Source organism: Convolutriloba macropyga, chromosome 11 (assembly GCF_964194025.1).
Source record: "Convolutriloba macropyga chromosome 11, txConMacr16.3, whole genome shotgun sequence".
In the NCBI taxonomy this organism is placed as follows: domain Eukaryota; kingdom Metazoa; phylum Xenacoelomorpha; order Acoela; family Convolutidae; genus Convolutriloba; species Convolutriloba macropyga.
In genome coordinates, this window is record NC_134478.1 from 45,278,593 (window position 1) to 45,305,941 (window position 27,349).

The 27,349-nt window shown below is 38.5% G+C and overlaps 1 protein-coding gene across 1 annotated transcript; it reads right to left on the bottom strand.

Moving 5' to 3' along the window:
* Positions 1-271: 271 nt before the first annotated feature.
* LOC142349665 (ryanodine receptor-like) lies at positions 272-26,562 on the bottom strand. The gene is made up of 6 exons (XM_075401388.1): positions 26,262-26,562; positions 2,748-2,984; positions 2,103-2,222; positions 1,201-1,336; positions 735-908; positions 272-471 (listed from the first exon to the last, which is right to left on the bottom strand). Exons 1-6 carry the CDS (start codon positions 26,298-26,300, stop codon positions 287-289), a joined length of 891 nt encoding a protein of 296 aa, XP_075257503.1. The 5' UTR covers positions 26,301-26,562; the 3' UTR covers positions 272-286.
* Between the last annotated feature and the right edge of the window lie 787 nt (positions 26,563-27,349).

Consider the following 27,349-nt stretch of genomic DNA (forward strand, 5'->3'; position numbering starts at 1 on the left):
TACAAAAAGTATTTCTTTAAAAAAGACCTCACAGTGTGAGATATGGCGACAAAGAAAGGTGAGACTAATTGGTACATATTATTTAACAATAGATCATAGTAAATTATAGTATAAAACATTATAACTGCAGTTATAATCTTTTATACTATAATTTACTATGATCTATTGTTAAATAGTATGTACCAATAAGTCTAACTGTTCCTTTGTCGCCATATCTCACACTGTAAGATCTTTTTTAAAAGATACTTTTGTAGGATTAAAGAAGTAAAATGAACCAAATGTTGCCCTATGATCGGTAGAGGCGCCGGCTATCGTAATGTTTGATAACATACGATGAGTTGGCTGTGTTGCTCCTGTTGGTGATTTCGACCACAGAGAGACACTCGTCTAGTCCCTTCTGCAATCGGATCGTGTCCCCTCCCTTCACATACCCCATAGTAGTACCCTCTACATCCCCACGCTTCACAATACCTAGAAACAAACTTGATTTTTACCAGTTTAACTTTTAAATTTTGAGGGCAAAAATACCAAGCACCCCCGATCCCTTGACTTATTGGGCTCTATTAATAGTTGATCCCCTAATTGTTGTTGTTATTGACATTATCAGGTCCGAGCATAAATATCACGATCAAATATGCTATATATTCACATCTAAATTTCCAGACTTGGTTATTTTTTCGGCTATATGAGCCTCCGGCTATCTAACTCACCACCAACTTTGAGTCTCAACTCACCCATAGCCCAGCAAGATGGCTGGAAGGATGCGAGGGGTGAGAAGACAGGTAGAGCAGCGTGCATGTATCTCTCAGAGGACACACTGATCAGGATGACCTCGTCTCCTATCTTCACTTTGTCACCTTCTGACCTCTGCTTGTTAGACGGCTCTATTATCCACCACGCACGCTCGACTAAACAATAGAGGGCAAACTGTCCTATCAAAAAAAAATTTACAAAGTTTTTGTTTTGTAGAAAAATACTTCATTTGCACCAGTAAATTATTTCATATAATTTTGCACATTAATGGAAAAAGTTGTTATAATTTACAAACAATTTGTAGTTTTTTTTGTAACATTAATGCATTATTAGGGAAATGTTTGTACACAAGTGTGCAAATTTTTATAAGTTGTCTTTTATAGTTTGACTACGGTAGTGCTGCTTTAGTCTGAAGATGTGGAGAAATTAGAAGAACTTGATGCTCACTTGTGTTTTCGACCAATCCGATCTCGAATGCAAGTTTGTCGCTAGAGGGCGATGAGGCCATGCATGCCAAGTACTTCTCACTCTGAACATGCTTGAAACAGACTGCGTGGCCATACAACAGTGTTTTGTAGCCACTCTAAAATATGACAAGTTATGCTGTCAATTTAATGTAGTTTTGTAAATCCTTTGCCTATTCATGAAATAATTCCTTATAGCAGTTGGGGGGGGGGGGGGGGGGGGGGGGGAGGAGGGGGTCAAATGTCATGTGAAAGTCATGTTTCTTAACTGAGATAAGAACTGTTTAATTTTGCAATGCTACACACGTTCAGGTGCCTGAACCAAGCGACCTCGAATCAGACCATGTCCAGACATTTTCCTCTGATCCAGACCGTCGCAGACCAAATTTACCTCTGATCAGACGTTCAGGCGACCATTCACCAGACTATCGTGCAACCCTAACTCTTTCCAGACACTAATTTCAAATATACCCCTCTTTTGCGACCAAAAATGATCTGATCAGAGGTGGCCTGGGTCCGGCACATCCACCTGGGCACTCCTCGTAAGCGGGAGCATCGGAAAATTATAGGTAAATTTTAGCCCGAAAATGTCGGTTTGTTTAAAACTCATTTAGAGTATAGCTTGCATTGAATACGTAAGTGAAACGAACATGAAACTGAATGTCAGAACTCAACATAATAATAAAAGCATTATATATGTGAAACATTTTGATAGCATAACTAATTCAGATTTGATCTGCTTTAAAGAGAAACTTCTCATTTAGGTAATTATTATCAAAATTGTTATAAAAAAAATTGTTATGAAAATTAATACGATTAAAGCAATATAATTGTTAACTAGATTAAATTCTGATCACGATCAAGTTTTTATGTAGGCATACTCACCCCGGCATTGTTGGTGAGAGACTGAGCTGAGGAGTCGACTAGAAGTTGTTCCTGAAGTGCCTTTTTAGACAGGGCATTCTCACACAGGAAAGTACTGGACACTATGTCACCAGGCACGTCCTCAAAACAACAGAGAAGTAAAAGTCCAAAGTAAAAATGATCACGGCAACCTTATCAGTCGACTGACTGACTCTTGTTTCCACGCAGATCAAAAAGAGCAACAAGACCGAGAAAAAATTGAATGTCTAATGTATTTTTTAATGAAAACTTCTTCATACGCTCCCACTCTCTCATATTTAAGAGAGAAATTATAGGCATTCATTATATCCTCTTTATATGGATGCGAAAGACTCCCGCATATCCATAGTACAATTTAGCAATTAATTATTAGACATTTTATTGGCTTCCGAGTGTTATCGCCAGTTTTCAGGGTCTTTTAATTTTTGGAAGCACTTGCAAGATAGCCATTCATCTCGTAAAATCTTGATATATAATCATTGGTCTTGCGAGATTTTTCAAGACAACCATTTTTTGCGAGAATCTTTTAAGATAGCCTTCCGGTCTCTACTAGGTCGGGTCAGGGTTGAAACCTCGTCCCGGTAACTCATGGCCCCTCGTTTAATTGGGCGGGTATTCAAAACTCACGTGATTGGAAAGGTTCTCGAGGTGACTCAGATGGGTTCCAAATCCATCGGCTGCCAAACTGACTCTGATCAGTTCCATTATGGGCTCATTGGCAGATGCCCCGTGGATGCCCCCTCCCCCCACCACCGACAGGCGCCCTCCATGTACTCCCAAGCCTCCCCCACTAACTGCGGCAGCTGCTGCTAGGGTTCGCTCCACTGGAACTTTCACCTGGGCTATGAGGGTTAGGTGGTCGCCCTTGAGCATATATAAGACCAATAAATAAAAGATCAATTTTTAAACAAAAGCTAACTTTAATTGAAAGCTAACTTTAGATGATATATCATTTAAAGTTAGCTTTCGTTTAAAAATTGAATTGATTGAATACAAATTTGAATTTATCCTCGTAAAATGAGCCAGCTTGGAACGGATCACTTGGTCTAATAGTGCTCTCCCTTGCGCAGTTTCTCACATTTTTGAACAAATTTTATTGTTCGATTACTGTGATAAATGTCGATAAGTGTTTTGATATGCTGTGCACGAGAGAAAAAATTCCTATTATTAAATCTGAATTGAAATTTAGCTGTACGCTTCTCGAAATTTAGGTGGAGGTTATGCTTCTCATAGCGCTGATAAGAATGTCTGCCCAAAAGTAAAAATAATAATCTCCAAAAATATTGGTGTCTTTGAAAACTGAACGCTGCTTAAGAGCAGTAGTCAAGGAAGCAAACGTAGTTTCCAAAATCTTTAAAAACCAGCTGATATCTCATCAAATATGGTCTTTCAAAGAAAATCTAAAGATTTTAAAACTTACGGCGAAACTGCATTGTTGCGTCAAAACGGACTGAAAAAGTGTACAAAAATTTAAAAAATACATTTCTGCGTTGGTCCTCAAATCAAAGAACATAATTTTTAAAACCAACAAAAGCACTTTGGGAGCTGGTGGGGGACGCCTTTATTGGAACCCGCAACATCGTTTTTAACCGCTATATTCTGTGACTATCAAACAAAGTAGAGGTAAATCTGTTGGACAGTTCTATGGTAAACCAAAAATTGAGGCAAAAACTGATATCTCAGTTCAGAAGACGAAAAAAATACTAAGCCCTTTCTAATAAAAAAGTTGATAAGGAAACTCCATGGGAACTACTTCTATAGACTCCCGATCCAAAACAAGTTCCGAATTGCCGGTCAAATTGAATTGAAACTTCCACTACTTAATTAGCTCCGCGAAATCTACCGATTTACTTGAATTGGCAATACGCATCGCGTAATCAGAGTTCAATTTGTGCTAACTTCGGATTAGAATGAGCGCCAAAATAAAGAGAAATGTTTTCTCAGAAGGTAAAAGTGTTACAATTGCGGTTTTTGTAAGCATTACTCACGAGTATGTAACAAATCAAAATAAATTAGAGAAACTCCAAAATTAACATTTTGTAGAACGTGATAATAACTCTGAAATCAAAAAGCAAAGGTGATAGAATTCAATCTAGAACAAACATATTCACCCAAGTTGAAGCACTTCAGTGACAAAATGGTCACGGAAATTTCCGTCTCTAAAACTGATAAAACGGAGTCAGAAGGATGCAACTTAAAAATTTCCTATTGACAACTCATTTACAAACTCATTGACTCGAGAAGTGACTGCAGCTTAGCAAACTTCTCTCTCGCGACTAATTGGACAATAATTTTATCTTGGTTGATTGGATTGACGAACTTCAAGAGCCCAACGGTAAGAATTTATTGAACGAACACCTGAAAACACGAGGTTGGATCAGAGAACCTATTGAAAGTGAAGGTTGGAAAGAAAGAAGACGAAAACTTACAGTGGTTAATGACAGCCTAAAACAGTTCATCGGGAGAGATTTTTTTCTCTTTATAAACTATAACTCAATCTCTTACCTATTATCGGAGACTCTGTTGACAATATTAAATATCAGTGCACCTTCAAATCCCACAAAGCAAACTGTTAGCCGATTTAACTTCCCGCATAAGCAGAGCAAAAACTAATATTGTCATTTCAAAACATCGCAAAGAGCTTCAACCCAGACATCAAAAAGACGTGTATACGTTGATGTACAAGAAAAAGAAATAAAATAACTCAATGAATTTTTAAAAGAAGGAAAATTGGAAAAAGGAAATAATAACGCAGATGAACAATTTATTTCACCTACAAAAAATACGGCGAAAAAAGGTAAAACAGTTAAGCTTGCTCGCGAATCAAAAGTACTCAACAAATTCATTCCCAAAATAAGGATGACATGCGGAAAGTAGAAGCAGTTATCAATTCGATCGCTCAAAATATAAATGAGTTCACATCCACATTTAGTGCTCTTAAATCGATTTCAAAGACCTCTACATAGAAATTGCGAAGTCATGAAAATTATTAACAGCATTAGGGACATATATATTCACAACAGCTTCTTAGGGTCTCACTGCCATGACGCCCAATTTTCAAAAACGAAAGGCCTACACACTCATTTGTCTTAAAAAACATACTTTTTCTCGAAAATATTTTAACTGTTACATACGGCAATCATCAGGATCACTTAAAACAAATTGCCAGCTGTTCTCGATTGTAGAATTTTGTATTTTTGTCGTTAGAAGGCTTCTAGCTGGGGACTGGCTAGCGCCCAAAACTCTATCAAAATTCCGAAAGATTTGTTTGGTAGTTCCTCTTGTTGTAAGGAGTGTACTGTGTTGTCCCCAAAAATTGTTGCTCTTTCGGCTGCTTGAAAACTTCCCTCTAGATAATTGAATTAATAATCAAAATATGTAATACCAGCAACAAGTAATGTTATAGCCAGAGACAGTTAATTGAGTAAGTTCAACAATCAAAAGGATTTTTTCTATCAAAACTAATTAATGATCCACACTAAATCAAACCAATTCAATCAATCTCTCCGCAAGTATCCACAAATCCGTCACTCTACTTCTTTTCACCGATAACTGAAATAAGTTCTGCCTCCCAGTAGCTATGTTACTGGCCAAAAACTTATAATCTTCGCAACCAGCAATTTTGAAAAACGTTGCAGTTTCACTCACTGCAACTGCCAAACTATGTTCTTTCGCAAATAACTCACTAAACAACTACAATTTTCTCACTCTGAGAATCAACTGCTCCACTTGAGCTTTCTCTCTCACGCTTTTACTGACGAACTGCTGTTTCTCAGCGTCGTCAGTCTTTCTCTCAGGTTCGCTCTCTCGCGTCTGATGGTTTTTCTTGTTCTTAAGGGTACTCAACCTTATCAGTTTTTTATCAGCAAAACGTAACGTGTCGTTTCTTTTCGAACATTTTGACCTAACGTATAAGTATATTAGTGAGCGTAGAGTTGTGGTCACGCGCAGCAGTTTATCTTATATAAATGTTTGCCTAATATGACCGGAAGTTTGTGAACAACTCGCTTTGATAAGTTCAAGATGCAACAAAACTTATGTTTCATGTTCAACAGTTCTTATACAAGTACATACACTCTGTTTTATCCTTTTTCATGTTGCTAAAACTTGCCTGCTTTAACCCAGGAATACATTTTCTCCCCTGTGGTTCTGATAATATTGTGTTTTAATGATCTGTCAATCATTTAAAAATCAGGGAAAACATAGTTCTTTCTGCCTTTTTCTTTGTTTTCTTTAAAGGCCAAAAGAGCGGTTTGGGGTGCCGGAAAAAGCCCGTTGTTTTTCTCAATGTGTAAGGAATTGTCCGAGGAGTGATCAGTTAAAATTTCATGGTGATCGGATTTGAGGAAGTAGGGTTTTCAGGACTTGCGGGGGGGGGGGTGGTGAAAATGCGGACGCCTGGTTTTGCAACTTTTGAGTTTCTCTCTATCAGAAATTCCTTCAAACAGCCAATGTGCTCTTTTGGACTTATCAATCTATTCTCTAGAACACTTCAGGGCAATAATTAGTCCCGTCTCATACATTGAACTCACTTCATAACTCGTTTTTTCCACCAAAAATTCTCTTTTGCAAATGTTTAGACCTTTTGAACCTCTAATACTTTAGTTACCGCTTTTTCTTGACAACAATGATTTCCTACACTGTGTAATTACCAAAACTATAGTAGTGTATTTTTTCCGAGCTCTGATTTTAACTAGACACTTTGATTTAACCGTAAATCCCCTGATGAATTCAAACTGACTGACAAAATTTGAATATAAGAACTCAAACCAATAAATGCGTTAGTTCCCAAGATCTCTTCCAATTTTCTCCTACAAATACAAAACACTGTTGAAATGATACTCTAACTAATTCTTCTAAAATGGGGTTACCGGCCTTGGATTCAAAACAGTATTGCAATAAAAATCTAACACTTTTCAAATCGTTTTATTTTCCTTTTCATTTCTTCATGCGCGTCCCTTCAACCATCTTTTTATTTTACTTAATTTTAATATGGATTCAAGCCCATTTGGTTTTTGTGCACAAAAGCCGAACACTTGCTGAATTACACCATAAAAGTATCAGTTTTTAACGATTAAAAGTCTCTTTTCCACAATTCGAAAAACAAAATATTGGTAAGTTCTTTTCCTTTCACATACAATTTGCTTTGTTTATTCACAGAGTATAGTTTGTGACAACAATTTTACCTCTCTGTCTTTAATTGGTGTTCCCCCTGCTGTGGGTAATCGTTGGAGGCTAACAAACATGTTTTTCGTTGGAAAATTACAATAAATTTGGCCGACAAATTCTTCAAAGCATAACTTTTGTTTGTTTCCCGTTTTAAGCACTAATTTTTCCTTGTTAAGATAACCTTTATATCTTTCCTGAAAACACTAAGCAGTAACCCCAAACTTGCAGTTACTTATGGGTAATAAATACTCGCGTTTATCATACCAAAATGGCTATTAGAGGATGCATTTTTGGGAATTCGGGGAATTTATTTATTAAATTATCATTGCTTTTGCCAAGCCGTTCTATTTTTTTCCTGGTGTTTCCATACTTAGTTTCTTCCGTTTAATGACCTCTGAGTTTGATTCCGACTATTTCTGACAACTTGATCACTTTGCAAACTTAATTGTGTTTTGTTTACTTAAGATTTCACACCGACTTCATGTGTGCTTCTTTTGTTTACTTATCAAACATGCCCAAGATCGGCCGCGAAACTTTGCAAATTAATTAGTATTTCAAACGCCAAGTTTCTCTCTTAACTAGGGGTTAAGGACCCATGATTTATCAATTCCACACTCCTCCCTTCTAGACTATTATTCTCCCGAATAATAAAAAATCCGATGTTCACTGAGGACTAGCACACCCTCTCCTTTGCACAGAGCGTTTCTCAGTAAAATAGTGAACCTAAGTTAGTGTGAACCGTTTAAATAGAGCTCCAAGTAAATGAAAGTTAGGAAATGCCCAGAGCACCGATTAGTGGTTAGATAATATCTAGAAGATATAAGAATGATCATATATATGAGTCCCTCAGTCAACCAATCGTTTTGAACACAAAAACTGGCCAAAAAGAAGCTCACCATCAAAACAATCCTGAACAAAAAACCCCAACTCTGTCTAATTTTAACCCAATTCCGAACATTGCAATCCAACAGGCCATATTTTTCCAATGGTTTTTGTCATTAAGAGCACATGCATTTTGAGAAATAAAAGCAGATTTGTTGATTCAATTGTGAGCTTCTAATTTAATTATTTGGCATAATAACCCCCAATCATAAGAGCTGCAGAGTTGACTAACTAGTTCTCACCAAAGACAGTTCAACTTTACCAACTTTGTCAACTCTACTTTCTTCCTCCGATGCTTGAATGGATGACCGCCTCGATTCTCATTCTTCGACTTTTTCATTCGTTTGCGCAAGAATCCCCTGGACGAATAACACCTCGTTTTCAGTTTGTTCCACTTCTCCTTTCGACTGACTTTTTGTTTTCTAAACAACAGCTTGTACAACTCAGGGTACTCCAAATCCACGCTTCTCTGATCGTCACTCGCCCTCAACAAGTTCGGAGAAGAACTATACGACACCTCCCTCTTATTTTGTACTATCTCTTCTCGGCCAAATACGCCCATTGAAAACCGTTTTAGACCGGTTTTCACTGCTTTCTTGACTTCAAAATCCGAGGACTGCTCCCGTTTATTATTTTGCTTCGAATAAGAACTCTCGAATTGTACTGGCACTACATTCTCTCCAAAATCAAACGGAAAACCGTTTTCTCCGTCAATTAGCAATTTCAGCTCCAGATCAATTTCCTTTGAAAGCGACACTGACTTGTCGTCACCAAACTTTCCCTTCTGGATTTGCAACACTTCACAATCTGATTCGCTAGTTGAATATTTTCGGAATAAGATTTCTTCTGGAGTAGAAACACTGCCTTGCCCCAACATCAGTGACTGCTCAACTGCGCTTCTTTCAAAGTGATTGCTCTGAGGAGTCCCATCATTGGCAGCATAGGAGAAACTCAGTTCCAACTTTTTCTCATCCGACTGGAGTAATTGAGTCTCCGAGCTTAATGAACATTTTTTCTTGCGATCTGGCTCTTCCAACTTCATCTGAACTAAACCACAAACCACATCACCCGAGCCATCACCACTTCCATCTCGCTCATTAATGAAGGCGTAAGACTTTACTAATTCTTCAGCAGTTGAATGTTCAAGAACATCACCAAAAACTGATTCATCAGCCACTGCAATTTCTGCATCGAAGCTCCGATTCTCCAACACTTTGAAATTTTCAGGCGCTAGCTGCTGACGCAAAGTTTCAAAAACAAGTTCATCTTCCTGTATAGTATCACCGCTGCCTCCAACAATTGCGTTTCTTTTTGAGTCCTCGTTTTCAAATTTGTCTTTTTCATCAACTTCGTTTTCTCTACAATTCTCGGAGGAAAAATTCCCGCCTGATTTCGCGGCTGTAGCCGATTTTTCTTCTTTGCTTTCTTCTAGAAATCCATCCGAGTTTGCTTTTGCAGCCTTGCTACCACAGCTTTTAGTCGCTTCGGAATCGGCAACGTCTGTTGGGAAAGATACAAAACTCCCTTTTAATTTCTCAGAGTTATCTTCAGACGTTCGGGTCACACTAATGTGGTCAAAGTGCTGCGACCCAGTACTGACTATACCCTGGCGTGAACTATTAGCAATTAAATTTCCACTAAAAATATTTTCTGCTGCTGTGGCCAATTCACTTTTTTGAGCAACACTAAAACGCGGCATAGCTGTTTCTCCAACATCTATCCATTTGCCAAAGTACGGCATGCAAGGACCGGACGTGACGTATTCAGAGGCTATCAACCCTTTCGAGCACTGTTTTCCAACTTTCAATCCGTTTTTGGTAGTCAACTCAAGCGATTTAGAGTTAATATGCCGCTCAAAAATGTTTTGAAAGACCACATCGTCGTCCATGCATTCAAATTTGTTTTCATCGTCGCTATCGAAGAAGCTGTCGTCATCGCTAAAATCGTCTTCACTTAAATTTGCATCGTCCTCCACCTCACTGTCATTAATTTCCTCGAGTGCTTCGCTTCCCATTTCTACAATTTTCATGTTTTTACCAATGTCCCACCGCGCAATACATCGATCCATCATTTCCTTGAACCGTTCATCTTCAGATTTAGTCTTTGTCGTAATCTGCTCCTCCGTTTCTCCGTCAGAACCAAAATTTCGACTGCCACCAATGACGTTTGAATCAGCAACAGTCTCCACACCGGACGAATTGTCAGTCAACTCTGTAGTCCTGCCTTGATTTCCGACTCTGACAATCGGCTTCTCGTCAAGCACTGCTTTTACTCCGAATCCTACAGCTTTTATGGCAGACCAACGTTTAGTTGAAGAAATCTTTGTTGTCTTTTCGTACATCACTGATTTGACAATAATATCGGTTTTAACTTGAACGTCTTTCATTTTGTCTGATTTTGGAGTCCGCTCTTGGAGCGGCAACTCCTCTCTGTCAACAACGTCACTTGGAAAAACTGGTCTGTCAATTTCATACTTTAAAGCTGCTTTCTCGTATTCCTCTTTCTCTATCAAGTATCTCTCAAACGCGTCCTCATAAAATTTTGGGTTATTGGACAATCTCAGATCAAAGAAGTACAAAGTTTCTTGAAGAGTCCAGGCACGATTTCTTTGATCGGTTTTCCAAAATGCACGCGGCAAATAATTTAAAGCATCAAGAGCCCAACCACACAACTTGTCTGGTAGAAACCTCTTCACCTCTTCTTCTGACCACATGAAAACTTCACAAGCATCTAAATAATACTCACGCCAGTCCTCCCAAACTTCATATCCAGGCGAAGGAAACTGTTTTATTAATCCGAAACCTGACATTGTTCTCCGAAATGCTTCACTCTGAATGCTCCTCTGAGGCTTCAATTTCTGCTGCTATTCTATTCGGCTCTTCTTCTCGTCTCTGTCTGAGTAAGCTCCTCAATCTATCTGCTCGGGTGCTTCCACCACTACGCTGAGTTAGGATCCTCGTCCCGAGAAAAATCACTGACTGTCTTCCAAAATTACCCTCTCCTGGAAATATCTGTCTCTGTTGCTCAAATTCTCTCGATCTCCTCCGTTCCACAAAACTTGTAATCTCGTTCTGACTATCGTTAACGTGTTCCTCGACTTGCTCTGCGTCGGAAGACGCCAGCTTTGAGTACTTGTTGCAAGTCTATCAGAACTCTCTCTTCACACTCGTATTCAAATCTTCTGAATAACTGACTTTTTAACAAGAGAGCCCACCCAGGAGCGCCACTGTAGAATTTTGTATTTTTGTCGTTAGAAGGCTTCTAGCTGGGGACTGGCTAGCGCCCAAAACTCTATCAAAATTCCGAAAGATTTGTTTGGTAGTTCCTCTTGTTGTAAGGAGTGTACTGTGTTGTCCCCAAAAATTGTTGCTCTTTCGGCTGCTTGAAAACTTCCCTCTAGATAATTGAATTAATAATCAAAATATGTAATGCCAGCAACAAGTAATGTTATAGCCAGAGACAGTTAATTGAGTAAGTTCAACAATCAAAAGGATTTTTTCTATCAAAACTAATTAATGATCCACACTAAATCAAACCAATTCAATCAATCTCTCCGCAAGTATCCACAAATCCGTCACTCTACTTCTTTTCACCGATAACTGAAATAAGTTCTGCCTCCCAGTAGCTATGTTACTGGCCAAAAACTTATAATCTTCGCAACCAGCAATTTTGAAAAACGTTGCAGTTTCACTCACTGCAACTGCCAAACTATGTTCTTTCGCAAATAACTCACTAAACAACTACAATTTTCTCACTCTGAGAATCAACTGCTCCACTTGAGCTTTCTCTCTCACGCTTTTACTGACGAACTGCTGTTTCTCAGCGTCGTCAGTCTTTCTCTCAGGTTCGCTCTCTCGCGTCTGATGGTTTTTCTTGTTCTTAAGGGTACTCAACCTTATCAGTTTTTTATCAGCAAAACGTAACGTGTCGTTTCTTTTCGAACATTTTGACCTAACGTATAAGTATATTAGTGAGCGTAGAGTTGTGGTCACGCGCAGCAGTTTATCTTATATAAATGTTTGCCTAATATGACCGGAAGTTTGTGAACAACTCGCTTTGATAAGTTCAAGATGCAACAAAACTTATGTTTCATGTTCAACAGTTCTTATACAAGTACATACACTCTGTTTTATCCTTTTTCATGTTGCTAAAACTTGCCTGCTTTAACCCAGGAATACATTTTCTCCCCTGTGGTTCTGATAATATTGTGTTTTAATGATCTGTCAATCATTTAAAAATCAGGGAAAACATAGTTCTTTCTGCCTTTTTCTTTGTTTTCTTTAAAGGCCAAAAGAGCGGTTTGGGGTGCCGGAAAAAGCCCGTTGTTTTTCTCAATGTGTAAGGAATTGTCCGAGGAGTGATCAGTTAAAATTTCATGGTGATCGGATTTGAGGAAGTAGGGTTTTCAGGACTTGCGGGGGGGGGGGGTGGTGAAAATGCGGACGCCTGGTTTTGCAACTTTTGAGTTTCTCTCTATCAGAAATTCCTTCAAACAGCCAATGTGCTCTTTTGGACTTATCAATCTATTCTCTAGAACACTTCAGGGCAATAATTAGTCCCGTCTCATACATTGAACTCACTTCATAACTCGTTTTTTCCACCAAAAATTCTCTTTTGCAAATGTTTAGACCTTTTGAACCTCTAATACTTTAGTTACCGCTTTTTCTTGACAACAATGATTTCCTACACTGTGTAATTACCAAAACTATAGTAGTGTATTTTTTCCGAGCTCTGATTTTAACTAGACACTTTGATTTAACCGTAAATCCCCTGATGAATTCAAACTGACTGACAAAATTTGAATATAAGAACTCAAACCAATAAATGCGTTAGTTCCCAAGATCTCTTCCAATTTTCTCCTACAAATACAAAACACTGTTGAAATGATACTCTAACTAATTCTTCTAAAATGGGGTTACCGGCCTTGGATTCAAAACAGTATTGCAATAAAAATCTAACACTTTTCAAATCGTTTTATTTTCCTTTTCATTTCTTCATGCGCGTCCCTTCAACCATCTTTTTATTTTACTTAATTTTAATATGGATTCAAGCCCATTTGGTTTTTGTGCACAAAAGCCGAACACTTGCTGAATTACACCATAAAAGTATCAGTTTTTAACGATTAAAAGTCTCTTTTCCACAATTCGAAAAACAAAATATTGGTAAGTTCTTTTCCTTTCACATACAATTTGCTTTGTTTATTCACAGAGTATAGTTTGTGACAACAATTTTACCTCTCTGTCTTTAATTGGTGTTCCCCCTGCTGTGGGTAATCGTTGGAGGCTAACAAACATGTTTTTCGTTGGAAAATTACAATAAATTTGGCCGACAAATTCTTCAAAGCATAACTTTTGTTTGTTTCCCGTTTTAAGCACTAATTTTTCCTTGTTAAGATAACCTTTATATCTTTCCTGAAAACACTAAGCAGTAACCCCAAACTTGCAGTTACTTATGGGTAATAAATACTCGCGTTTATCATACCAAAATGGCTATTAGAGGATGCATTTTTGGGAATTCGGGGAATTTATTTATTAAATTATCATTGCTTTTGCCAAGCCGTTCCATTTTTTTCCTGGTGTTTCCATACTTAGTTTCTTCCGTTTAATGACCTCTGAGTTTGATTCCGACTATTTCTGACAACTTGATCACTTTGCAAACTTAATTGTGTTTTGTTTACTTAAGATTTCACACCGACTTCATGTGTGCTTCTTTTGTTTACTTATCAAACATGCCCAAGATCGGCCGCGAAACTTTGCAAATTAATTAGTATTTCAAACGCCAAGTTTCTCTCTTAACTAGGGGTTAAGGACCCATGATTTATCAATTCCACATCGATAAACAAAAATAGAACTATTTCAGAATCAGCACACCAAAATGCTATTATCTACAAACAGATATAAATTTATCAGGATAAAGCTTCACGCGAACCGTTATTTCGAACTGTTATTCACGCGAACTGTCTCTAAATCTCAAGTAATACTTCCACTCGCACCAACAAATACACTGCAATACTAAAGATTAATTTCCGGCGTCTCCGAAATGATTGCTTTCCAGGCATTCCCAACTCATTCAACCACTTCGGCTTTTTTATGAGAACCAGAAGAAATTGATTGGACATCTGAACATGACATCACAAATTAACGCTTTGGAAAACAAAACTCTGCCAATTAAACCATAAATGTCAATCGTACACTTCAAACTAAAAATGAATAAGAAGCTTCTGCTTCTGAATCAGGATTAGTTGCTGCTCCCGAACAATTTCCGCCCAAGGGTCGAAACCCATAATTTTTGTGTCGCTTTTTGTCCAAATTACCATTGAATTCGAATTATTCGGAGTCGTGCTGTCCATAGATTATTTTAAAATCCTTTCAATTAGTAATTAAAAATCACTTTAAAAATTAGTAATTTGCAGTTATTTAATTTAAGTCATTTTGATCATCAAATCTTGTGTTTATAATTAGGTCAGTCAATGTGTTTATATTTAGTTCACGTGTTACCGAAACTGTTACCCGGTTTAACTTCCCGCATTAGCGGAATAAAAACTCATATTGTCAATTCCAAAATATTGCAAAAAGTTTCAACCAAGACATCAAAAAGACGTGTATATGTTGATGTACAAGAAAGAAAAAGAAATAAAATAACTCAATAAATTACTAAACCAAGGACATTTGAAAAAGGAAATAATAGCTCAGATGAGAACTTTACTTCACTTACAATAAACTCGACGAAAAGAGATAAAACAGTTAAGCATGCTTGGGAATCAAAAGTACTCAACAATTTCAGTCCCCAAAAAATATGACATGCGAAAAGTAGATGCACTCATCAATTCAATCTCATAAAACATAAATGAGTGAACATCCACATTTATTACTCTTCAATTGATTTGAAATACGTCTACAGTCAATTACACAGAATTTGCAGAGCCATGAAACGTTACAACTATTAGCGTTAACCAGGACATATAGATTCACAACAGGTTCTTAGGGTCTCACTGCCATGCCGCCAACTGTTACATACCGCAATCAGGAGGATCTTATAAAACAAAATGGGAGCCATTCTCGTTAAACGAAATTCTAATGGTTTCAGAATCAGCATAGCTAAATGCTATTACGCAAAAACATTAATTAATTTTTCAGGATGAAAATTCACACGAACTGGTATTTCGCATCTGAAGTCTAAAACTAAATCAATACTTCCAATCGCACCAACAAACACACTGCAAAAACTAAGATTATTTTGCGACGCCTCTGAAATTATTGTTTACCAGCCATTCCAACTCAGTCGACCACTTCAACCTGTTTTTATCAGAACTAGTAAAACTTGTTTGGACATCTGAACATGACTTCACAATTTAACGATTTGGAAAACAAAATTGCGAAGTAAATCACAAATTTTCATTTCAATTGTGCACTTTAAATTAGAAATAAATAAGAAGCTTCTGCTTCTCAATCAGGATTAGTTGCTGCTCCAAACAACTTCCACCCAAAGGTTGAAACCCGTATTTTTTGCGTCGCACTCTGTCCAATTTACGATTGAACTAGAAAAACTCGGAATAGTGCAGTCCATAAGATGCTGATCAAAAATCTTTATCGTGTAAGATTTTATCTGGTCTTACACAATAAAAATTCTGTCCTACGTGAAGTTTAATCGTGTATGATCTGATAAGTATCTAATCAGATTTTTTAAGATAATATTTCAATTTTGCTGAATTGTTATCTTATAAGATCTGATAAGTATCTACTCAGATTTTTTGAGATAATAGTTCAATTTTGCTGAATTGTTATCTTACAAGATCTGATAAGTATTTTATCAGATTTTACACGATTAAACTTCACATAGAGCACAATTTTTATCGTGTAAGATCTGATAAAAACCTTACCAAAATTGTAACGGCTGCTCTCCTATCAAAGTCAAGGAAAACTTTACACCGCCCAGTTCGTTTCAGCGGTTTCAAATCTGTCCGGATATTGTGTTTTTGCAGTTAACTTTTGTGAACTGTATTATCCGCTATACTGTAGAATACCGTTGCATTACTTGTTGCTCAATTACTCCTGTTAACTAATCGCTCAGCTTTGCTGTATAACAAACTTGTTTCTCTCAGAATAACAAAATCATTCAAATTGAAACAATCAAAACTTTGTTGAGTTTTCGTTAATAACTCAAGTTATAACCCGAATTCAGGAATTCCCGTTCCTACAAATTGTAGCCCTATAACTTGGCTATAACTATGCAAAGTTTCAACCTGCTGCAGTTAGCAGTTGTTAAACGGGCTGTCTTACCAGTTGCAAATCTGATAATAATAATATTTTTCAAAATTCAAAGTTAACAAGTCTCTATTGGTTTCAATAACACCAATGTTGAACTAGAGTAGGCTTCGTTAAAGCCAGTAAGAGAAACTGACTTTATGCTTTGCACAAAGTTTCTCTTAGTTAGGAACTTCGTTCCTCAGAAAAAAAGTTTTGAGAATATCAAAGTTAATTCTCTTTTCACAAGTCAAAGTAAAGTTAAAACTGTACAATCACTAATATGATCTACAGAAACAAGACACAGTAACAAGTAATTTACCGCTCGAGAAAGTGTGCTTCAATACGCACTGTATGTCAGTTTAATCTAACCAAAATTGCAATTTTCAACTGATTTTTGGTAGTTTTTCAAGCTCCTTTTATGCTGCTAGTCACGTGGATTTACATGTCAAATTCAACTGTTGATTGGTTGTAGATAATAATGTCGACAGAATGTGAACAGTTTTCCATAACGTCACTTTTTCAGTGTAAATTTGATGTCATGGGAAATTTGTTAACCATGTAGAAGTTTTGTCGAATATTCTGTATCAATAACAGGTTGATTCGCAATCCAATCGCAAAGAATCTGATGCAATACTGTTAGGTCGTAGTATTGTTTTGCTGGTTGTTGAGGTAGTTCGAGTTTGAGTTATAGTTTGACTTCATGAATGACGATTGTGTACTAATAATAGTTGCTAAATATAAATGTTGAACAAAATGAACAAATCCGTTTGGCTTCGATAGAATGTAGCATTAAATTTCGCTTGTCACACTATTCTAGCTTTAAGGCTTGAAATGACCTTGAAGCGCTATTCAATTTGATTTCTGAGTTGTTAAGCTCAGCCGCAATATCGCCGGCCCTGTTTTCCATCGCGAAAACATCTTTTCCAGGTAGTACTGGGGCGAGCTTCACTACTGGTCTCCTGTACACTCCGTCGTTCGTTCGAACTATCGCTGATCGAATCACACCGTCAGACCCATCGATGGTCTCCGCAACTCGACCTAAATTATAATATCCACGCTTATCACTGTCTTCGATCAACCAAACGAGATCGCCTTCTTTAAGGGTTTCGTTCACCGTAGATCGCCATTTTTGCCGATTATTAAGAGTTGGCAGATATTCTTTACGAAATCTGTCCCATATGAGATTTGCATATGCTTGAGTTTGTCGAAAGAGCTTTCGATGATCAACAAATTCTTCCGCGCATGGTAGGTAGGGTAAGCAAACGTTCTTGTTGCCAAGCAAGAAGTGATTGGGGGTCAATGCTTCTAAGTCATTAACATCTGAACTGACTGGAGTCAAAGGTCTTGCGTTCAATGTCTGCTCAACAATACACATCGTTGTTGAAAGAGCGTCATCGGTGACTGATCTGTTCCCCAACACTGCATACATTGCTTTCTTGCAACTTCTCACCAACTTCGCAAAGTGAGGTGCTGCGGGTGGGTTGAACTTCCATCTGATCCCTCGTTGAATTAGATGTTCTTCGATCCCTTCTTTGTTCCATGCCGCAACGCACTCTGCAAACTCTCTTTCAGCTCCAACAAAATTTGTCCCATTGTCGCTGATGATCGTACTTGGTTTGCCTCTTCGGGCAATAAATCTCATTATTGCATTGTACAACTATCTGTGTCCAACTTGGGTACCACTTCTATATGCACCGCTCTCATAGTTAGACAAGTAAAGAGACAACACCATCGCTTTTCATTCCGTCGCCCAATCTTCACAATGAAAGGGCCAAAGTAGTCAACTCCAACGTTTGTAAAGGCTGTTGAAGCATCTAACCGCTCTTCGGGTAGATCTGCCATTACTGGTGCTATCGTTTGTGCTCTGCCTTTTCTGCAGGTAACGCACTTGTTCTTGATTGATCTTAAGGCGTTCCCTATGCCTAAGATCCACATCTTTTGCTGAACAATGTTTCTTACATGCTCAGTACCCTCGTGCTGATTGTCCTTGTGCTCATTTCGCAAGAATAATTCAACCGCATGATGTTTCCAATGTAGCAAAACTGGATGCTTTGCATTGAAGTCCAACTGACTTTTGCCTATTCTGCCTTTGGCTCGAATAAGTCCTTCTTCACCTAGGAAGGGGGAGAATTGTAGGATTTTACTGCCTTTTGGAGTTTCCTTTTCAGCTTTGAGAGATTTTATCTCTTCACCAAACTGTTCTTGTTGTAGTAGCTTGAAGATTGTTGCTTTTGCTTTTCCTCTTTCGTCGATGCTGACTATGAGGGTTGCTGGTTTGTGTTTGCTCAATGCTCGCTGTACGTATGCCACTATATTTACTAGTCTGTTGAAGTTACTGAATCGTTCCCACTGGATAACAGCTTTCTTCTCTTCAGCCTGTATCATGAATACTGATGAGGTTATATTCTCTTCATCTGATGCAAATATGAGGTTCACTTGCTGTGGCCATTCGCTTTCTGGTTGTTTCAACCAAGCCGGCCCAGTGAGCCACTCACTTCTCCTGAGTTCCTCAATGTTGATTGCTCTGGTGCCAATGTCCGCTGGGTTGTTGATACCACTCACATGTTTCCACTGTGAAACATCCGTTGTATCTAGTATCTCAGCTACTCGATTGGCCACAAACACTTGTTGTTTGCGATGGGAACTGTGTATCCACTGCAATACTGTAGTTGAGTCTGACCAAAAACTGCAACTATTTATCTTCATTTCATGTTCCTTGACTATCTGTTCTTTCAACCTCACTGCCATGACTGCCGCTTGCAATTCCAATCGCGGTATTGAAAGATGCCTCATCGTTGCTACTCTGCATTTTCCGATGACAAATGCTAAGTCAGCTGAGTATTCTTTTGGTTTTGAGCGTAGATAAGCCACTGCACACATCGTGTCTTCAGATGCGTCAGCAAACACATGAAGTTCGGCTCTATCCCTCTCTCTGTTGAAGTACCTTCTATCGATGCTTGTTTCAGCCACTATTGGGAGTTGTTCTTTCCATCTCAGGAATTCTTCTTCTTCACTAGGCTCCACTTCGTTGTCCCAATGTTGTCCATTCTTAGTCCAGATGCCTTTCAGAAGTCGTCTCATGTGAACACTGAACGGAGCAAACAATCCGATCGGGTCGGATACTGAAGATACCAATGACAGAATCTTCCTCTGGGTTATAGGGGTTTCCACTTCCTTGTTGGTACCTCTGCACACTTGAAGGCTATCATCAGTAACGGTCCATTGTAGTCCTAGCACTGAGGATCCCTCCGTACTGGGTTCCACTTCGACTTGCTTCGTGTTGCTGATTGACTTCAAGTCTTCTGGGATTGCTTTGGTAACTGCGTCGTTGTTGCTTATCCACTTCTTCAATTCGAATCCATGTTGCGAGAGAAGAGGTTGTAGTTGATTGAAGACTTCAATTGCTTCTTCCGGGGTTTGCACTGATTTGATGAAATCGTCCATGTAGAAGTTGTTTTGTATTGCCTTTGCTGCAATCGGATACTCTTTTTCGTTGTCCAGTCCCACTCGCTTGAGAGCATCAAATGCACTAGCTCCAAATACGTGACGCTGATATTCGTATGTCTGAACAGGTTCGTTTGTTCTTGGACGCCATTAAAACCTCAAGCAACTTCTATCCTGTTCGGGAACTTGTACTTGTAGAAACATCGATTCGATGTCCGCTGTTAGGGCAATTGGTCCTTCACGGAATCTGAATATTGTTCCAATCAAGCCATGTAGCAGATCGGGTCCTGCTAGTAGCTTATCATTTAGGCATATGTCTTTGTACTTTGATGCGGCATTGCAAACACGTCTTACTTTGCCAGGCTTGTTCGGGTTTAGCACTGGATGGTGTGGCAAATACCATTCTTTCCCGAAGGTGCCTCTCACTTCGGACTCGTCCAATATCATTACGAATCCTTTTTCTACATCTGTATCTATTGACTGTTGATACAAATTCTTCAGGTTTGGGTCCCTTTGGAATCTTCGCTCCAGTGAGTAAAGCTGACCCAAGGCTGAGCTGTAGTTGTTCGGTAGGTTTGGCTCTGGTTCACTCCACAGCATTCCCACTTCGTACCGCTCGCCTGTGAACTTTGTCGTACTCTCTAGCATCTTTTGTGCCTGCAGTTCCTTCTTTGACTGACTGACGACGTTGATTTTGGAAGCATAGGTTTCTATGTCCCACCAGGTTTGGATATTCTCAGCCACTTTCATATCTTCAGTGAAGGCGAAATGACAAACATTTTGTCTTCTTTTGCCCGTCATGGGTCCACTGACTACCCATCCTAGCTCTGTTAGAACGGCGAAAGGTTCACTTCGTGTTCCTATCTTATAGTCCAATGGGCGTTGTAGCTCATAAGCATCTTGACCAAGGATGATGCCAACTTCCATCAAGTTGAAGCTTTTGTTGGGTAAAACACTCAAGTAGTTGAAGCTTTGCTTCAGCTTGTTGTAGTTGTAGTTTGTGTTTCCCAAGGAGATTGACGGGTGTGCAAACGCTTCGATTGAATGCACCTTTGAATTTAGTCCCTTTATTTTGAGAGGAACCTTTTCTGTCTTCAGATCCTTCGTTCCGTGTATGCCAGCTATGTTGAGCGACACATCGGTGCCTTGGGCTCGTAACTTCTCTTGCACACTTTGATCGATGAATGAAACCGTTGAACCACTATCGAGGAAAGCATATGTGTTCACCCTGTTGCCACCGCTCTGTATTGAGACAGGAACTATCTGAAGAAAGCTAGTAACTTCGTTACTCTGGTTGATTGTTGCTGCGCTTACGTTGACTGCATGATTGCCCTCGTCCATTTGGTTTTCTGAGTGTAACAATCGGTTGTGCTTCTTGATGCATCCATTGATGCCGCACGCATTGACTTTACAATCTTTGATTGCATGTCCTTTGCCTAGACATCCGTAACATAAGCGTTGCTTTCTCGCCGCTGCGTACCGATCATTCACACTCATGTTCCTGAATAGTGGACAGTTCCATATTTTATGAGTGCCATCAGCTAGCGGACAGTGATCACTTTGCGTTTGCTTCGTTTCTTTCACGTTGGAACTTGCACTGAAGTTCGACGTTTTCGAGAACCGTTTGTCTCTATTTGTGCTTCTTCGGTCTTCTTCTCTTCGCTCTCCCTTGAAAGCTGAAAACCCTTCGTGCACGAATGCTATCCTTGATAGCCATTTTTCAAACATAATCAGATCAGGCCAATCTTCATCTTTATCATCAACATAGAACCACCATTTCTCTTTGAGAACTTGGGGTAGTTTATCTACTGCCATATACAGTGTCGAGCTTGATTGCAGATCACCAATCTGCTTGTACTCTTTGAGCACATTCACAAAGTTCGAAACAATAACTGAGAAACTGATCAGACCTGTTGAGTCGTGTGGTTTCACCTGACTTGCTTTGCGAAGACTCTCCAGTTGTGCATCAATGATCACATGGGGCCTTCCAAATTTCCTCTCCAGAATGCTCCATGCAGCACCATAGAATTGTCCAGAATAGCCCATTCCAGAGATTGCTGACCTTGCCTTGCCTGTCAGTAGAGTCTTCAGATGGCTCATCTTCTCTGAGTCTGGTATTGGTCGTTGATCCACTGTAGCAATGAACATACTAGACCACTCCGGCCATTCGAGAGGGTTTCCGTCGAAGTTGTTCAACTTCAGCTTTGGTAGGCTACTACTACCTGAATAGCCCGTGTTGTATCGTAATAGATCAGCTCTGGGGGAAACGTCTCGGTCTTCAACACTTGAGGATCGGTCTCGTGAACTGCGATATCGTGAGAAGTGACTTTGCCTGTTCACTTCAGGGGTCACTTCGAAGCGAGCTGTTGATCGATCTGGTGTTAGAAGGTTGTCGATTCTGCTGGACCAGTCAGAGACATCTCTCTTCTTGGGTGTCCAGTTGAGGGGTGATTTGTCTCGAGCACTGGTTGATTGGGAACGAGCATCATCGTTTTCTAATGCTGTTCTCTTCACTTTGTGCTCTAGCTCACGCTCTTCCTCCAGCAGTTGATGCTTGGTTTCCAGTTCCTTCATTTGCATTTCCAGCTCTAGCCTCCTCCGCTCAAACCGTGCTTGTTCCAATCGCATCTTGGTTTCGAATTCGATATCGAATTTCTTCATCCTTTCCTCGCGCCTTTGCTTTGCTGAAGATGTTTCCGAAGCATTCTCAGTCTCTTGGCCGCTTGCTGTTGCTCCATTTTGCACTGTTTGGGCAACTGGGTTGTCTGTTTGGTAGTTGTTGTTGCTCTCGTTGTCGTTCACCGCTTGGGCTGCGTTGCTTTGCTCTGCATTCATTTCTGGTTGCGTGCCTTTGCTTATATATGCAAGCCAATGATAGTCCAAACTTGCTTTGCACTTCCTTGCTTCTTTCAGATGTTCTTCAACGAAATTTGCTTGGTAGGGCACAAGCTTGTTTCGACGCTGCAGTTGCTTGGGTATTTCTTCCTCTAGAAGGTGAACAGTCTGTTGGTAGAGGACCTTTTGGTTTGTTGGGTCGATCTGAATCTTCAATTATTTTGTAGCCAATCCCTGTTTTGGTGTTGACTTCTTCCCGTAAATCTTGGAGCTTCTTGTCGTACCTTTGTGCTGTTGATTGAAGCTCCTCTCTGCTGATTGCGTTAGGATTGCCTGGTTGCCTTTTGCTTTGCTTGCTCCTTTTAAGCGAGGTTAGTTCTTCAACGTAATTTGTGAAGTGAACTCGCAACATTCGCTCTGCCTCACTGGCGTTGCGCTGTTGATTTGTTTGATTCTCTTTGGGGGGTGCCTTCGGCACTCTCTTCATCAGATTGGACAGCAGTTTGCCTTCCACTGTCCGGGTCGGCGGACCAAATGTAACGGCTGCTCTCCCATCAAAGTCAAGGAAAACTTTACACCGCCCAGTTCGTTTCAGCGGTTTCAAATCTGTCCGGATATTGTGTTTTTTGCAGTTAACTTTTGTGAACTGTATTATCCGCTATACTGTAGAATACCGTTGCATTACTTGTTGCTCAATTACTCCTGTTAACTAATCGCTCAGCTTTGCTGTATAACAAACTTGTTTCTCTCAGAATAACAAAATAATTCAAATTGAAACAATCAAAATTTTGTTGAGTTTTCGTTAATAACTCAAGTTATAACCCGAATTCAGGAATTCCCGTTCCTACAAATTGTAGCCCTATAACTTGGCTATAACTATGCAAAGTTTCAACCTGCTGCAGTTAGCAGTTGTTAAACGGGCTGTCTTACCAGTTGCAAATCTGATAATAATAATATTTTTCAAAATTCAAAGTTAACAAGTCTCTATTGGTTTCAATAACACCAATGTTGAACTAGAGTAGGCTTCGTTAAAGCCAGTAAGAGAAACTGACTTTATGCTTTGCACAAAGTTTCTCTTACTTAGGAACTTCGTTCCTCAGAAAGAAAGTTTTGAGAATATCAAAGTTAATTCTCTTTTCACAAGTCAAAGTAAAGTTAAAACTGTACAATCACTAATATGATCTACAGAAACAAGACACAGTAACAAGTAATTTACCGCTCGAGAAAGTGTGCTTCAATACGCACTGTATGTCAGTTTAATCTAACCAAAATTGCAATTTTCAACTGATTTTTGGTAGTTTTTCAAGCTCCTTTTATGCTGCTAGTCACGTGGATTTACATGTCAAATTCAACTGTTGATTGGTTGTAGATAATAATGTCGACAGAATGTGAACAGTTTTCCATAACGTCACTTTTTCAGTGTAAATTTGATGTCATGGGAAATTTGTTAACCATGTAGAAGTTTTGTCGAATATTCTGTATCAATAACAGGTTGATTCGCAATCCCATCGCAAAGAATCTGATGCAATACTGTTAGGTCGTAGTATTGTTTTGCTGGTTGTTGAGGTAGTTCGAGTTTGAGTTATAGTTTGACTTCATGAATGACGATTGTGTACTAATAATAGTTGCTAAATATAAATGTTGAACAAAATGAACAAATCCGTTTGGCTTCGATAGAATGTAGCATTAAATTTCGCTTGTCACACTATTCTAGCTTTAAGGCTTGAGATGACCTTGAAGCGCTATTCATTTTGATTTCTGAGTTGTTAAGCTCAGCCGCAATAAAAATGATGAGTCATAGCTTTCCGAATGTTTATCTTACAAGATCTTATGAGATTCTTCTATGGTTTTACACGATAAACATTTTTTGTCAGGCAGAATTTTTATCGCGTAAGATCTTATAAGGCAGAAATTTTATCGTGTATGATCTGACAAAAGTGAACTTTTATCGTGTAAGATCTTATCAGACCTGATAAAATTTTTTATCGTGTAAGACCTGATAAATTGTCTTACAAAGTCTTAGCCAGGCGACGCATAATCTTATATGTACTTATAAGACAATTTTGTAAGAAATTTGTAAGATCTTAAACGATAAAAATTCTCAAATGTCTGGGTACAGAGCGGAATACTTCTCCATGTTCCTAATTTCTTAATGCGATTTCAATCTCTTACTCTCGCTTCTCGGCAAATGCTGCCAAAATTAACACTTTACGTCGCCTTGGGTGTTTAAATAAAGTAGCGAATTGAATTGTAAATCTGCTCTGCGAAATACACTCACCAAATTGTAGAGATTTCGCGAAGCAAATGACGCTGCTTAAAAGTAGAGGATGGTAGAATGTTTACATTATTTATTGGTTTCGGGTGAAACAACACTATTCTGTCGGTCACATAGCCTAATATGGCAATTTCGTGATATTGTGTGTAAAAGATAATGAAACTTTTTAATGATTGTATGAAATGAAAAACCCAAAGCGACTATTACAAGTAACGAAAATATTTTTATAATTTGTTATTTCTAATTGCACTGCTTCCTGTCAATATTCTGGACAATCTATTGAATTTATTAAATTTAGAATCTTTGCTGAGTTTTAGTTTCAGTATTTAAATTGTACCTAATAAGTGCAAATTCGAAAAGACTGGGATGAGAAAAAAAGTTTTATCATCAACTGTACAATCATAATTTCAAAATTGTTTACTCTGTTTAGGTGATAATCTCAAAAACACGATAAGCGTCATTTTGCCAAAACTTTACTATTTTTCGACTGTTGTTTTTCACTTATAAATAATATTCCTTGGATCAAACGGACATACAATATAGACAATTATTTCGTTTACTCTAAAGTAACATAATACGACTTGTCACAAATATCATCGTTTATTACTATTAAGAACAGTTTATTTCGAAGCAGGCAAAAAGTATGGCGATGAAAAAAGTTGAAAAAAATTGTCATTGTCTGTTGAGGGGAACAATGTTGTTGTTGTTCGAGAAGGGAATTTGTAAACCATAAACGTTAATTCATAAATCTGTACATTGCTAGGCTAACCTTCGATGCTCTTCAACCTGGTTCGTTATTCTTTTATCAACCTTTCGTGCTTATGCATTTTCCTGACCTCGCAAAAAACTCAGCAAAAATAATAGCAAGAATATCAGCGTATATGAAGTAAAATTAAGCTAAAAATGAACAAAAAGCAAAAAGCTGAAAAAATACAATTATCAACAGGTAATTATTGAGAAACTTTCTTGGATCTCAGCGAATAATATTTGTGAACGAGATCTTAAGACATTTAAGACATTTGTGCACGATCCGGTTGTTAACTTCCATTATCGTTTATAAGTTTACCGAAGAACTGATAAGAATATTAAAGTTAATTTTTAAAGTTTATATTTTAAGTTACAAACAAAAACGTGTTACGTTAAAAATGCCCCCCCCCCCCCCCCCCCCTCGGTGTCTTTCATTTACGTGCACAAGACAACGCATAGGTCTTATGACCACTAAAAAGAGAAAGTCATGGATTTAATGGCAGACCAGAGACAATCGAAAAAACGGAAAGACTTGTGACTAACCGTACGGAGATACTGAATGTCATCCAAAACCTGTTCCATTGTTAGTTCCTGATAATCCCCACTTGTTCAAACAGTCATAACTGTATCACACTCAACACGGCAATCACAATTCCAGTCCAACCACAATTATTGTTGAAATCCGGACCACGGCCGCCCAAAGTGTGTGTGTTGTTCAAAATCCGGATCTCAACCGCACGTTTATATTACCAAACCTTTACGTTAGAACTTGGATAACTAAGATAGTAAATTTTACAGCAAAACCTTGTCATGAAAACCTCAGTTCATAGCGTGGTACGAAACAATAAACCTGTGAAATTACCCAAAGTTTCGAAGCTATGAAATTATCTCGACATTTGAGAGCTATAGATATATAAGCAAGGAGTGAAGGAAAAGATATATTGAACGAATACCCCCAAAAGGAATAGCTTTAGAAATCTCCAGAATGTGTAGTATAGAACGCTAAAACAACCGCGCTTGAAAATCGAAGGAAAAGCTTGAACAAATTTGCCCAAAATGAGCCCAGTCTTAGTTTAATTCAAGGAAGGCCCTGGTTAAAAGTAGTTATAACATTGCCATTTCTCGCAACCATTGCTCCCGAAATCCTCTTTTCTACACGAGCATAGGCTTACAAAATCTAACGTGTCACAGAAATTTGGAAAACTTAAGCAGTTAGTATTCTTGCTGGAAATATTAGCCGGGTAGGAAAACATTAGTCGAGCCAAATGGTGGAAAATGTCCATTTTGTGAAGTCTGTAAAATGCCAGCTTATGTTTTAAAGCCAAATCCTCTATTGTAGTGAAATGTTTATCTTCAAATATCCAATGCTTTTCTGGAGTTTAATTGTGAACTAACTTTATCCAGCTAGGCTCCACATAGTTGTCATGTTTGCAGAAAGGGAGGAAAATGATAATTTGGCTGCAGTGAAAGGATCTGTGTTTGAACCTAAATTTCTCGAAGTGATAAGAATGCACCCGCTTCAATTGCATATACTATATCCCCCTCAAAAAATAAATTGCTCAAAATGCATTTGCGGTAAATTCGTGAAGGTTTGTATAAGAATTAAAAAAAGGTTTATTGTTCCTTTTTTT

Coding starts and splice junctions, on each gene's coding strand:
- LOC142349665 (XM_075401388.1), bottom strand. CDS start 26,300: ATGGAACAGGTTTTGGATGACATTCAGTATCTCCGTACG. Junction 2,985..26,261: donor ACATTCAGTATCTCCGTACG/GTTAGTCACAAG, acceptor TATATGCTCAAG/GGCGACCACCTAACCCTCAT. Junction 2,223..2,747: donor TCGAGAACCTTTCCAATCAC/GTGAGTTTTGAA, acceptor TGTTGTTTTGAG/GACGTGCCTGGTGACATAGT.